This window comes from Glycine soja, chromosome 9 (assembly GCF_004193775.1).
Source record: "Glycine soja cultivar W05 chromosome 9, ASM419377v2, whole genome shotgun sequence".
Taxonomy (NCBI): Eukaryota; Viridiplantae; Streptophyta; class Magnoliopsida; order Fabales; family Fabaceae; genus Glycine; species Glycine soja.
The window spans coordinates 37,268,667-37,284,616 of record NC_041010.1 but is presented as its reverse complement, the minus strand read 5'-3'; the positions used below and the strand labels follow the sequence as shown (position 1 = coordinate 37,284,616).

General features: G+C 31.9%; 2 protein-coding genes and 1 pseudogene across 2 annotated transcripts; 1 reads left to right on the top strand and 2 right to left on the bottom strand.

The window, feature by feature from the left end:
* Positions 1-1,900: 1,900 nt before the first annotated feature.
* LOC114368447 lies at positions 1,901-2,447 on the bottom strand (annotated as a pseudogene).
* Positions 2,448-6,153: 3,706 nt separating this feature from the next.
* Positions 6,154-7,075, bottom strand: LOC114425597 (miraculin-like). Its single transcript, XM_028392536.1, has one exon. It carries the CDS (start codon positions 6,991-6,993, stop codon positions 6,346-6,348), a length of 648 nt encoding a protein of 215 aa, XP_028248337.1. The 5' UTR covers positions 6,994-7,075; the 3' UTR covers positions 6,154-6,345.
* Positions 7,076-8,257: 1,182 nt separating this feature from the next.
* LOC114425777 (miraculin-like) lies at positions 8,258-9,110 on the top strand. The gene has a single exon (XM_028392733.1). It carries the CDS (start codon positions 8,303-8,305, stop codon positions 8,936-8,938), a length of 636 nt encoding a protein of 211 aa, XP_028248534.1. The 5' UTR covers positions 8,258-8,302; the 3' UTR covers positions 8,939-9,110.
* The last annotated feature ends 6,840 nt before the right edge of the window (positions 9,111-15,950 follow it).

Here is a 15,950-nt window from a genome sequence, read left to right as displayed (position 1 = left end):
ACCAGAATGTTAAGGTGAAAGTCTAAAGGTAAATAGCGTACGGATGCACGCTTACAGATTTTGATATAATCGTTACAATATGTAGCTCAAGTGGAGGATTATTGGAATTTTCTATTCCAATAATTAATGTGGGTTAATATTTTAAGACAATTATATTATTTATTTATCATTAGTGAGTTTTATTTTATGTGATCAAATTAAGTGAGCCCGTTAAACAACTAAATCAAATGATATGAACTTAAATGAGCAGATATCAGTATTGACCCATCAGGAGATAATATGAACCTTATTAGGTTAACACACTATAAGAAAACTATGATCCCCAATATACCGAGCCGTGACATATAGTTTCTCTTATCTCCATCTAAAGAGTTACGAAAGTCTTATTGAAGAATAAAAATGTTCTAGTTGAGGAAGAACCATGAAGCCACCTGTTATGTTGTTAGCCAGTTATCCGTTGTCTTTACAACATTCCGTAAAAGATCTTAAGAATAGCGCATAGATCAGAAATCACCTAGGGATTCAGATTCCGCTGCGTTCGTTCGATCAATCATTATGGATCCATGTATTCCTAAAACTCTTATTGATAATTTAACATAATGTACTCCTGGTAATTATTGGTATTTTATAATGTTCCCCTAAAATTTCAACATAGATATTTATATTATGTAATTATTTTAGGAATAAATTAAGTGATAGATAATAACATAAGAGTAAATTGAATAAAATGTGATATATTATTTTGAGATTTATTAAAGCTACATTTTTAGTTTAATGTAAGAAAACATATAATTTTTAATGAAAATATGTGTTTATTTTTTATATAATAATATTTATATTAATTTAATTAAATACTTAAATATAAAAGGATTCAAATTAATTTTTCGTCATGGGCGTATAAAATCTTAGGATCGACCCTGACGATTGATAGTGTTCCTCCATGAATGGTTGTGGAATGTATATGCGAAGATACTCTGACGCCAAGTTAGCGGCACAGAGATAAAAATAAGTATCTTATAGGAGGTTGGATTAGAGTTGATTTACCTAAACCTTGATAACCCCTTTTATAGAGATAAAATTGGATATAGGATCTCAATTTCTCTCATAAGATAATGTAAATAAGAAAATATATTATTTTGTCTTATATTTCGTTTAATAATAGATAATATATGATTTTAGGGAATATCTATCTTTTTGGTAGATAATGTAAATAAAAAAATGTGTTTTATGTTATTTTTCTCTAATAATAGATAACATTTAGTTTTACAAAATATCTTTATCTTCTTTTAGAAGATAAAGTTTCTTTTTTATCTTATATATGTTAGATTCTTTGTATTTCATGTAGGCTACTCGGTTGACCACCGATTATGAAGACTTGTTGAGTCCGAATAGAACACTTTTTTAATTTCTTTTCGTTACATAGGTACTCTCGTACGTAGAGGATGCTTTAATAAATTTAGCTTATAAAAAGAACATAACATGCATGTAAATCAAACTTGAGAACAACAATAGTTGGTGTGAGTGATATTATACTCAATCTCTTTAAGTAAAGTTTCAGGTTCAAATTTTGTGAATAAAAAAAATATGATTGAGTAACGAGAATCTCACTAAAAATAACCAATTATGTTTGCCAACAAAAATTAGTCAATAGTAAAGCAATTAGATAGTCCATACCAATATATAACATGGTAAAAAAAAATTCAAACTTCACAGAAACTCAACATATAAACACTGAATTAACACGAATGCTATAAAGAAAACCAACTAATTAGTTACCTATACATTATGGGAAGGAAAATGCTACACAGTACAAATTCATGTGACGAATTTTGTATATAGATCGAGTATCCACACCCTCGTCAAGTACCTTATATTTTATTTTTTAAAGATGAACTTCTATCAAATCATATTTTAACATTCGATTTTCCTACGATTTCGTGTAGCATTTGCTTTGTACCACACATTTCATTCATGCACTTATTGCAAAGGAGTTTAATTTGATCAGGCTCGCTGGAACATGACTTTGCATGGAACATCGCTAAGAGCCAAACGCCTACAGCCATTCTCATCCACAAACACACCAACATCTTTGCAGAAATGCTTGAAATAAAGGTACACGCTGGGACAAAAAACAATCTTATAAGCATCATCAACCAGTTGTGTATGGTTTTCCATCCCGGGTAGCCAATGGCATCAAAGTGATCCAATTTCCACACTGGCGAATACTCAGCACAAATAGTACGACCAATAGAGAAAATGAAGTTCAAATCAGTGGACATAGGAATAACAACACCTTCATCAGGGTTAACGGGTGAAAATGACAACGGCAAGCCAAAAGATCTTTGCACAACCACAACATCAAGAGGGCATGATTCACCAATGCTGGCAAGTGGAAGGCCTTCAGCATTCAAGCATTCGTACTTTCCACATTTTGTGATGGTTTGCATAGCTGGAACAGTGTAGTAACTGAGACCAGTTTGGAGCTTCTTGCCTGATGTGATAGCAGCAGGAATACCTCACCTGAAGCCCATACAGAAAGGCCCAAAAGGATCGTGGCACGACCTAGGTATCTGGATGATTATGCTTAGTGCCCGAAGAAGCAGAAATCATTTGCAACCACTCACCAATTCTAAACGAATGATTGTTAGAATTCTGTTACAAAGTATTGTTAGAATTCTGTTTAGTGCTAATTGTTAGAATTCTGTTATTTCGCAATACCAGTAGTGTATTTAAACAAGGTTGCAAGAAATGAAAAGCAAGAAGAAAATTATCCAATTAGTCTTAACTAGGAGGTACCTTGTCCTCGAAATCAAGGCCATATCCCTCTGCTCGTATCATGATATGTCAAACACTGGCTCGGGGTGATACATTAGCTGCTCCAAGTAGGGGTTGTGTGCTCAAGCTCAAGGAAAAGAGAAGCAACAATGCTAGCAACATGTACTTCATTATTGATTTGTATGTAATTCAGGTGGATTCTTTGTATTTGGTTAATGATGGATGGAGCATAAGGGAAATGATGCGATGTTTGAATTTATAGAACACATCAATTAATCTATGACTTCTTCCCCGTTTCATTACAGTTATTGTGTAAGAAATTTTTTTATCCTAATATAATTATTATTTTAAATTTTTAATATAATATTAATTATTTTTTTTCATTTATATTTCTTATTTATTTAACGATGAACTATAAAATTTAAAAATAAATTAATAATATATAAAGTTAATTTTATAAAATTATTATTTTTCATGCAATTATTATTATTGTCATTATATTTTTGAACAATGTACTATTGGTCATATTAACTAAGTTAATAATAAACTGATCTGAAAGCATGTAGCTATGTATCTGTTTCGCATACTATGAACACAGGGTTAGCTGGTATCAATGTCGTTCTTTGTGGTGTTGGCCTTTTATTTTGCAACTAGCAGGATTGATTTTGCATCTCTTCTCTCTAGGTGATGAATCCTCCTCTTCATAAAAGTAGGTTTTGAAGACCGATAAGTTATCTTGTTGATTCTATGGTCTGTTCGCTCATTTAAATATTTGATTAATTGATTATATTAAAAGGAGTAGGTAGTCCAATTGGGCTAACATGAACATAGCAATGGATTTTTTAAAACTTTAATCCTCGTTTGTCTTAATAAATGAAAAATATTCATTTTTTCCACATTCTTATAGTTAGACGATTTCAAATAATTTAATGCTAGTAACGGCCATTCTTAATTACTGGACTTTATCCCTTTTTTCGCAGGAAGAGTTCGTAAATTCAATTATAGTAATTAAGTACTAGTAAATTAAAGATTTCCTTTACTTGGTTTTGCTTGGTTAATCAAATATTATTATTATTTTAGTTCATTGCATTTGTTAATTAGTTATAATGAGCTATTTTAAAACCATTTTTTTTATTAGAAATCTAATCTTCAGAACATAAATGTCTTGTTAGGTATATGATCGGATGGAAATAATTTTGATTAGATCGGAATAAATTATGGTGTTTGATTGAACAAATTTAGAGTGAAATATAATTTTAAAAACTAATGAAACTCAATATATTATTTCTCTCCTATTTTCAATCATCTCTTCTCTATTTTTCTTCAACTAAACACTTTTAGTTTTGACTTTATTTTTCACATGTTTTTACTTTTTCTTTTTACTCTTTTCATTATAACATTATTTATGATATAATGTTATTAAACAACGGTTGTTTATATAAACAAAGGTGCTTATAAGCAATTTCATGTCATATACTCCATTAGAAAAAAAAACTTAAGTAACATTACTTAAAGTTAAGTAACTCATGTAAGCCCTCTCATTGAAAATATTCTTAGAAGATTTCATGAGTCCATTTAATTGAGGAAAAAATGACCCAAAATTAGTTAAAGTGATTTGAATATACATAAATAAAGTCATCGAATGCACCACCAGTAAAAAAAAAAAATAGATTATATGATTTTTAATTCTCTAAAAAAGAGGGAACAAGGACTAAAAGAGACAATGAAAAAAGTTGTTAAAAAAAATCTCATGTGAATAATAAATCTAAAGATTGATATTTAATTGAGCTAAAAATATCATATTATTTTGGTATCATGTACATCAACGTGGACAATAATGATATCATCTCAACTTTAGCTTATTACCATCTCACTTTCAACATTCAGTTTACCATCTCAATGAGTTTTCACCGAGTCACTGATCAAATTATATAAATAATTTGATGTTGATGGATTGACAAGTGCACCAATTTGTTCCTAGTAAAATTAAAACAAAAGTCCGAGTGTCGAATCCACAGAGACTTTGTTTGTACTTAGGTAGATGAATATTTAATTAAGAAAAAGATTTGAAAAGATTGTAGAAAATAGTAAATTAAATTGATAAAAATTAAATCAAACAAGAAAAAGAATTAAACATGAATTTAAATTAATTAATTAAAGATAGAAAAGATGAGAAAATCCAATAATATTGTACCAGAAAATTCAGAATATGAGAATGTTGGGAACTTAACCTACTAGAGTTACTCTTTGATGTAATGTTAATGATTTTTCTCTATTTATAATTATTTCAATTTACACTTGCATCTATTAGTATACTCTAATTTTGGACCCCCGCACGAAAGAGCCTAATTTATCTATTTTCTGTCCCAAATTTTTTTGCAGAGCTAAAATAGTAAATTGCATTAAGAATAAAGATACATAACAGGCTAAACAAATATCAATTTATCCCTTGTGATGACTTTATTTAGATACCTTTTCCTAATTTTATTAGAAAATTACGTTTCCCAACACTATCCCTAAAACTTACCATGCAAATGAGTGATAGCCACAAATAATAATATTAAGCACAAGAAAAGATAATGCAAATGTAATATTCATAAATAGATAGAAAGAGAAATTACATAAAAAGTAGTTAGCTGCCAAGTTCCTAACAAAAAGGGTTTTAGCCCCTCATTATCATGGAGACTTTACAATTGCAAGAGGAGAATATTTATTAAAGGGGAAAAAGATTAGAAAGAGAATAGAGGGAAGGATTGACTTCCATTGCTTGCTTCTCCTTCTTTAAGAAATTGTATTCTCTTGAAATTTCTTTGTATCTTCTCCTTCTCTCTTCATGCAGATTAGCGGGCTTATGATGATTTTCTTAATTAGTCTTTTTTCCTTAATTATTTTACTTTCATTAATTAGTCATTCTTTTCTCAATTAGCATACTTTCCTTAATTAGCTTTGATTTCCTTAATTATTCTTGTTTTTGTGGGCTTTATTTTACTTACTAATTTTCATAAATTCATCACTTTTAATATTCTCTTCATAAAAATTTAAATGATATTAATTTAATAATTATTTACTCAAAAACAAAAAATTAAAAGAAAAAAATTACAACTTTCTCTATAATTTAACCCCTAAAACATACTCATAATTAATTATTATGACAATATATTTTAATTTAAAATCTTAAAGTTTAAATTAGTGTCTTTTCTTTAATTATATGATACTTAATTTACTTATTTATATCTAATGTAAGATTTTCTTTCATACTTACTCTAACAAAGATCAACCGCGCAAATTTATTAGCCCATAACTATAGGTATCAATTAATGTAAAGGGAAAAAAATTGAAGGGACCGAACTGAATTGGGAAAGATCAACCATTGAGATAAAATGTATTTAAATAACTATACAACGAGAAGATATTTCTTCACTTTATTCATTTTTTTTAACAAAACATACATGTAAATACAACTTGAGAGAAACTTAATAAATGCCGAATTAACATCAGTGCTATAAAGAAAACACACTTATTAGTTATTAGTTACTTATACATTATTGAAAATTAAGGAGCTTAATTTGATCAGGCCCTCTGGAACTTGACTTTGAAAGGAACATTGCTTAGAGCCAAACGCCTAAAGCCATTCTCATCCACAAACACACCAATATCCTTGCACATGTGCTTGGAAGAAGAGGAAGGGAACACGCTGGGACAATAAACAATCTTATAAGCACCATCACACTTCTCAATCTTGAACCAGTTGCGTATAGTTTCCCAACTGGGGTTTCCCATAGAGCCACCAGTGGAGACAAACCACTTTCCTTTAGAGACATCAAAGTGATCCAATTTCCACACTGGGGAGTACTCAGCACAACTGGTATGATCAGTGGAAAACATGATGTTCAAATCAGTGGAAACACGAACAACACCTTTCTTAGGGTCAACGGGTGAAAATTGCAATGGCAAGCCATGAGATCTTGGCACAACCACAACATCAAGAGGGCATGATTCACCAATGCTGGCAAGTGAAAGGCCTCCACCACCCATGCATCTTTCATACCTTCCACATCTTGTTAAGGGCACCGCCGGAACGATATAGTAACTGAGACCAGCTCGGAGCTTCTTCCCTGATGTGTCAACCACTTGCTCAGGTGATGCATCAGCTGCTGCAAGTAGTGGTTGTGAGCTCAATGCAAAGAGAAGCACAAATGCTAGCAATATGTTCTTCATTATTAATTTGTTTATAATGCAGGTGTATATATAGGTACTTTGTATTTTTGTTACTGAAAGGATGAACTGATGAAGCTTAAGGGAGATGAGAAGTATGAATTTATAGATATCTTCAATTATGGGTAACTCTACCTTTGGATACTTAGTAGTTAGTATATAATAGATATAATATATATTTTCCTTGTAGTATTTGAACATACAATTGGCCATATTTAGTTAATAAATTGATCTGAAATGATGAGGCTATGCTACGTATCTAGCATCTCTCTAGGTGTTTGAATTCTCTTCATAGAAGTAGGTTTTGAAGGACAACACATGTTATCTTGCTGATTCTATGGTCTTCTTGCTCATGAAATTTGATTGATTGACTTTTACAAAAGGTGTAGATAATCCAAACTGTGGGCTAATATTTAAGCATAGTATTGGATTTTTAAATTTTTGTTAAGTTCATGTTTATCTTAATAAATGAAGAACCTTTATTTTTCTACTACTCTTATAGTTAGACGTACGAAGATTTCGAATAGTTTAATGCTAGTGAATTCTATTTTTATTGTACTTTATCACCATTTTATCGCTGAAAGAATTCATCAGTTCATGTATGTATATATAGACTTAGTTTCCCCCTATTATATATTATATATAAATTAGTATTTAGTACTAAAGGTTATCTCTACTTGATTGGTTGGTTAATAATGATGATGGAAAAGAATTCATGCGTTATTGACTCTAGCTAGCATGTTCAAAAACAGAAGTCCATCTCAGCAAGAAGTCCATTGGTGCTGACTAATCACGTATATAGACCTCATAGATTTAGATATAGAGAAACTTGATTTGAGAACAACCACTACTATATATTATATTAATTATTACATTACTCTTCTGAAAAGAATACCGGTAGAAAATATGTATATATATTTTTTTTGGAAAAGGAAAAATATATTAATTGTTGGAGTACAAGGATACCTCTCGTGTCCTACATCTTAAACTTGTACGTTCAAGCGATTACAAAAACAGGCCATACATTAAACAGGATTAGACTAACCGGAAGAAAATATTGAAATAATAGCAGAAACAATTAAACTTATCACCCATTTTTAGTTAAAGTGAATTTCTTATATTGATGAAAATATGGACCCAACTGTATTGTGCAAATCAATGACCTTATCCGGGAATATGTTTATCCTGAATCCCATAGATAACAATCCTCCTAGCAACCTATATATAATATTGACACAAACATTCTCCCTTAAACTCCATCCAAATATATAACCAAAACACAAATTACTTATCGAAGAAATAATACAAAACAATGAAGACCGCATCGTTAGCATCATTGGTTCTTATTCTCTTAGCCTTGAGCTCACAATCACTACTTGGAGAGGCTGAAACTTCACCTGAGCAAGTGCTTGACACATCAGGCAAAGTTCTCCGGGAAGGTGTCAATTACAACATTCTCATATCCATGCCCTACACAAGTTGTAGAAGTCCACAAGGCCTTGGCCTCTCAAAGATTGGTAACTCATGCCCTCTTGATGTCGTGGTTGTGGATATAAACCATCGCTTGCCACTTAGGTTTATACCTGTTAACCCTAAAAAAGGCGTTATTCGTGTGGCTACTGATCTCAACATCATGTTCCCTGATCGTAACGTGACTTGTCCTCACCATTCCACAGTGTGGAAGGTTGATAATTTTCATGTTTCTAAGGGACATAGGTTGGTGACCACTGGAGGTGTTGTTGGATACCCTGGTAGGGAAACTATTGGCAATTGGTTCAAGATTGAGAAGTATGATGGTGCTTATAATTATAAACTAGTGTATTGTCCCAGCGTATGCCCTTCATGCAAGCACGAGTGCAAGAATGTTGGGATGGTTGTGGATCAGAATGGGAACCAGCGTTTGGCACTAAGTGATGTTCCCTACCAATTTAGATTCTTCAAGGCATAACCAAAGCTCCTCTATCTTGTTATGCACAAACAACTATTTATATGTACTTCCTAATAATGATGTGTTCGTTCAAAGTTTAATTTATCTGGACATACCTATGATGGGTTTCCTTGCTAAGAAATAAATAATAAATAAGTATTTGGATAAAATAAAAAAAATGTGTTTTTTCTAATATTGTACTTTTAATTCTATGTTTCTCTAGCTAGGCATATGATCGAACCACAGAACTAACATGTCTTTAATTTCATGCAAGTGTTGGTAATTTTTAATAAACTTTATAAAATATCAAATGAGCACCAAAACACATTACGTCAGATTATTCAGAAGTTTTAAAGAATACCTGGACTATAGAGCTTGATCAACACGTAGCAGAATCTTGCAGCGGTCACAAACAATTGGTTTAATGACCTTCCTCAACCAAATAACCTTCTTCCTTATGAGACCTTCGTTTTCTCTTCAGATGGGAAGAGGAGAAACTATTTCTTGATTTGGTGTCTTGGAGACCATAATCATGCCTTAGGTTTTAACCTATTAGGGTTCCCATTATCCCCTAACGGACCAAACTAGTTTCCGCTCATTAAACCCATATCAATTTTGTGTTGGTAGTCTAATGGACTTACTGAATTAGATTACTTTATATTGAATCCATCTAAATGTAAATAACTAATATAAATGTTATAATATAATATGTAGCCCATATTAATTAATTAGGAATTATAAAATTCCTAACAATCTTCCACTTGGATTTCATATTAACTTTAGACATTTATATCACAAAATTCTTTAGGCGCGCAACTGTATGTTATTTACTTTTAGACTCTTTTTATACAATCTAGTTCATCTCATATAGCAATAGGAAATCACTGTAGTTTTCATCATAATTTAGCGTGACTAAGCCACAATGATTATCACTGTTACTCATACTCGATGACATAGATCAAATATGGATAAGCGGCATGGAAATTACATACAATGTGATCTTAATCATGCATATTTCCAACTAGTCCAAACTTTATTCTTTATAGAGATCAATCCAAAATGCAATACAAATATTGCACACAGAGCAAACTTATAATGATGATAAATTTTAACTTTATTTCTGTAGAAAATCCAAACAACAAAATATTTGTAAATCATAAGATATAGAACATAAGTAAGACTCACACTAAATTAAGGTACTATCAGGAATTACACTCATATGAGCAATATGCTCGTGAAAAACTTTAGTGTCATACCTTTAGTAAGTGGATCAGCTAGTGTGTAATAAATTCCTATATATTCTATACAAATATGTATTTTCTAAATTCTTTATTTAATAACCAAATACTTTATGTCAACAAAATTTTACTTGGTTGAATTCTTAATAATACCGCTAAGATATTGTCTCAATAAACGTCCGATGGCTACTTAATGTTGGCGACAACAGGCAAGCCGGTTACAATGATTTAATAATCATAAATTCTAGTATGATGTCTCATAGCAAAATATTAACTCCACCAACATGGTTAAAGGTGATTGCTTATGTGGAGTGGTTTCTATTAAAACATTCTGAAAAAATCAAAGTCAGAATATCCAATGATCTCTAAACTTCTAGACTTTCGATATGAAAACACATAGTTTCTTGTTCTCTTCAATTAACACATAATACGCTTTATTACTTCTAGTGTTGCATACCAAGATTACTCATATATCACCTTAGGACTCCCTTTTCAAACTCTAAATTTTATACATGTAGATTTGGGATTCACATAATATGAGTAATTTAAACCATAGTAGTAACAACAATAACAATTAAAGAAGAGAACAACAAGCATGCAATGCACAAATAATCTTTATGGTAAATTTCAAGACCTAAACAAGATACCTAGTGCACCATTAATCCTCAATCTTTGGATTGAAAAAGACTAACTGCAATAACTGCAATTGGTACTCTCAACGCATTGATCAAATATTGGTGATAAGTCCTGTCAAACAAGGTTGTCTTTGGACACTTCATTGCTCACATGGAAAACTTATATGATGATTATTCCGGTCAAATAATGATTATCTTTGAACATTTCATTATTCACATGGAAAAATACACTATTTATAATCATCACATGTTTACCATTGCAAGCATGTAATTATTCTGTCAAATAGTGTCTTCCTTTGGGCCGAACACACTTCACATGAATAATTCCATGCAACATCCATATAAATTCAATCAAATTAACTTACACAATAGAGATTACTTTGGTAACATGTTGTTTCAATCAATTTAACCAAAAAAATACAAGACAATTTAATATAATAAATGGGGGGGGGGGGGTCTTAAAATTACACAAATTTTCTTAAAATTACATAATTTAACCAAAAGAATCCTTTGAAGATACTGGAGAAAAGGTTTCTTTATAGTTAATGCCTTCCTTCTGAGTAAAGCTTTTAGCACTAGACAAGCCTTATATCTCTCGATATTACCCTTTGAATCCTTCTTGGTTTTAAATATCCATTTACAACCAATAGGTTTTACACGTTCAGGAAATTCGACTAGATCCCAAACTTCATTGTCATTCATAGACTTCATCTCATCCTTTATGGCGTCAATCCAATTTTGAGAGTTAGAACTGCATGTAGCTTGATAGAAGTTGATTGGACCATTCTCTGTTAAACCAATGTCATCCTCATGTTCTTGGAGAAAAATAATATAATCATTTGAGATTGCACTTCTTCTCTCTCTAATGGATCTCCTTAATGACACTTCTTGAGATTGTTAAGGTTGCTCTAAAGGTATTTGAGGGAGAACCTCATTGTTGTCTTGTTCTGGAACAATGTCAATAGTTTGGACATTGTCTTCTATCACTAGAGTTGTGTCTTGAACAGTAACAAGTATGAGGACTTGATCATTGTAAATAACAGGTTCTTCCTCAAAAACAACATTCCTTATGTTCTCTTCCTTCCCAAACTCAACTTCCTCAAGAAATCTCGCATTTCCCATCTCGGAAAAAGATCTTAAGGTGGGATTGTAAAATTTATAGCCCCGAGAGCGTTTAGCATAGCCAACAAAATGGCAGCTAATTGTTCTTGAGTCCAACTTTCTTTCATGTGGCCTATAAGGTCGTGTCTCAGCCGGACAACCCCAAATGTGCAAATGTTTAATGCTTGGCATTTTACCAGTCCAAAGTTCATAAGGGGTTTTGTTAACTGCTTTACTTGGCACCCTATTGAGGATGTAAATTGCGGTCTTTAAGGCTTCTCCCCAAAGTGACTCTGGCAAAGAGGAATGACTAATCAGACTTCTCACCATATCCTTAAGAGTTTGGTTTCTTCGTTCTGCTACACCATTCATGCTAGGTTTACCCAACATAGTGTATTATGGAAAAATTCCACACTCTTTGAGAAAAAGCGCAAAAGGTCATGGACGTTGTTCTCCTAATCCATCGTATCTTAAATAGTACTCACCACCACGGTCAGATTTGATAGCCTTAATTTTCTTTCCAAGTTGAAGCTCAACCTCAGCCTTGAAGGTCTTAAAAAAAACGTCTAGGGATTGAAACTTCTCATGTATCAAATATAGGTAACCATATCTAGAGTAGTCATCTATGAACATAATGAAATATTGTTGTCCATTCCAAGAAGTTGTAGGAAAAGGACCACAAATGTCTGTATGCACTAGTTCTAAGACGTCTTTAGCTCTTTCGACACCTAATTTCCTTATGTTTGTTTGTTTTCCCTTTATGTATTCAACACAGACTTCAAAGTTCGATAAATCCAAAGGGTCAAGAATTTCATCCGACACAAGTCTCTGAACTGTTTAGAGATATGGCCTAAACGCTTATGCCATAAGGTGGTTGGATTCTCATTCAACTTTCATTTTGTACCACGTGAACTTGTTTGCAGTATTTCATTATAGGAACTAACAACATCAAACATGTAAAGATTATCAATTAAAGAACCAAAATCAACCATATTTGAATTTTGGTAGAGACTAACTTTATTATTTCCAAATGAACAAGAAAATCCAAATTTGTCCAAACTAGAAATAGAAATCAAATTCCATCTAAAAGACAGTACAACAAAAGTCTCAAATAAATCCAAATAAAATCCAATTTTTAACTGCAATCTAAAAGTTCCAATAGCTTCCATTGCAATCTTCTTGCCATCACCCACAAAGATGAATCTTTTATCATCACTTGGCAATCGGCTCCACAGGCAACCCTGCATAGTCATACTTATGTGAGTAGTAGCATCAAAATCTACCCACCAAGTATCTTTAGGTACAAAAGCTAAATTAACTTCTAAACAAACTAGAGTAAGAAATTTACCTTTCTTCACATGCCATGCGGCATACTTGAGACACTCTTTCTTCACGTGTCCCGACTTCTTGCAGAAGTAACATGTAAATTTCTCATCCTTGTTTTGTTTCTTTTGCTGAGAAGTCTTTTCCGCAGCACCCTTAGTCTTCTTCCTTTTCTTATTCTAAGAGGTCGAAGTCAAGTGAGCACTTTCAATCCTATCTCTTTGCAACCTCTCCTCCTCTTGCACACAGTGAGATATAAGCTCATTGAGGGACCATTTGTCCTTCTGAGTGTTATAGCTCACTTTGAATTGCCCAAAATGTGTAGGAAGCGAGATCAAAACCAAGTGCACGAGCAGGTCTTCACCAAGCTCTAACTTAAGTGACTTGAGTTTTGATGCGAGATTGGACATCTCCATAATGCACTCCTTTTTGTTCCCTTTGCCTTTATACTTCATGGAGATGAGTTTAGCCAAAAGGTTACTCATCTCCGCTTTTTCATTTTTGGCAAAGTATTGCTCAATTTCCTCAAGAAATTTCTTTGCATTTTGACCCTCAGAAATAGAGCCTCGAAACGCCTCAGGAATAGAGCGCTTCGTGATCATAAGACACATTCGGTTGGACCGATTCCACTTCTCAATGCCAAGTCCAAATTCATACAGTTAAGAATAATTTCTATGACTTCCTTCCAGACCTTAAAATTTGTCCCATTCAGCATTGGGATAAAATTCACTTGGGCAATAACATTTGCAGCACTTATAATATTAACTAAACAGAGAACAAAAATTAATAACATGTTCACAAATAATCAAACAAGTCATATAAAGTATATATAACAAGACATGTAAATATTTCCCATAACAGGTCCATTACAAGATCCACAACACAACATTAATTCTAGTCTTTGGACAGATAAATTAATTTATAATTGGTACTTTCAACACAATGATCAAATATTGACAATTAGTTCTAACAAATAATAATATTTCTTTGGATCGACTATTATTCTCATGAAAAAAAAAACTTTATAATTGTCACATATTTATCATCGCAGGTATGTTATTATTTGGCCAAATTGTGTCTTTCTTTGAGCCGAGCACAATTCACATAAACAATTACATACTAACATCCATGTAATTTAATTAAATCAATTTACATAGTAGAGGTTACTTTGGCAATATAATGGCTCAATCAATTTAATTAAAATTACCGGACACGCAAATAAATTGAAAGGATCCGTAACAATTAAATTTGCACCCAATTATGATAGCAGTAAATATTTGAAAACAACATCATGGTAAACTAATTATGCATCCGAAACAAACATACCACGGTACTATAAAAAATTTATACTAACCACATGAATATCATAAACTATCAGCTTATCACTGATTCATGAAGAAAAAATAATTGGCCAAAAAATCAATAAATTATTCATATAAGACAAAAGACCATTGTCTTATTACTGATTCATATAAACAAAAAATATATATATTTATGAAATTGTGCCATGTACTAAATGCCAACACCGGATACGTAGAACCTTTATTCCAAATAGAACAATATGTGAGCACATGCGACACAAAAAAAATGTACAAACTCGTAAATCAAATGTAGAGGTCTTTTATTCATTTTAAAGAAAAGAAAAACTTTATGACCATAACACATAAATTTAGGAGTTTTATAATTTTATTGATTAAAATAGTTTCTCCCCAAAATAAAATTAGGGTTCATATAACTAAAAAGATCCAGATATAATACATATCAAACAATAACTTTAAATCACAATAATCTAACATTAATGGTGACTCTGATACCACTTGTTGATAATTTTTAATAAATCTTATAAAATACCAAATGAGCACTAAAATACATTACGTAATATGGGACCTTTGTTTTCTCTCCAGATGGGGAGAGAAGAAACTATTTCTTGATTTGGTGTCTTGGGAACCATAACCATGCCTTAGGTCAAAAAGAGGCTGTTTCCGGATTCGAACCCATGACCAACAAGTCACCAAGGCACAACTTTACCGCTGCACCAGGACTCGCCCTCACTCATTTAAATATAAATAATTAATATAAATATTATAATATAATACATAGCTCATTAATTAATTGAGAATTATAATCCTAACCGCAAGAGTTAGCCGAATTATGCGAGTAATCATAAAATTCTTACAGATATGTAGAACTCCCAAAATTATTCGAAGGAACTCAAACTGAGATAAGAGAATCACGACACTGAGAGCATAATTCTGCGCCGAGATGAATCTGTGACTGACATGGGTGTTGAACATTGATCACTTGAAATAGTGTTACACAAACAGTATAAAATGATTAAGCCCCATCAACAAAAGTGCTTGACCTATTTCTGCACGTGTAGGCCATGGAACATTATTTAGTCAACTTTCAGTATATACTTATGCACAAAAGTCTTTCACTTCAGTAAGTTGTATAATAAAGATTTGCAAGAAGGTTAACATAAATTACCCGAGATAAATTAACTTCTTCATTTTTAATTGAAAAAAAACACCAAAAAACCCTATAAAACTATATTTAATTAAACTTTGTCGGCAGGGATTGCCTTCCCACTAGCCACCCTCATTAATTCTTGTCTTCTCATTATTTTCTTGTCTCCATCACCAATTCACAACAGTTACTTTTCCCCTCCATCAGTTTTTGTTCCATACTATTTTTTTAGAGTAAATTTTAATCTCTAAAAATATAAAGCATTATCAC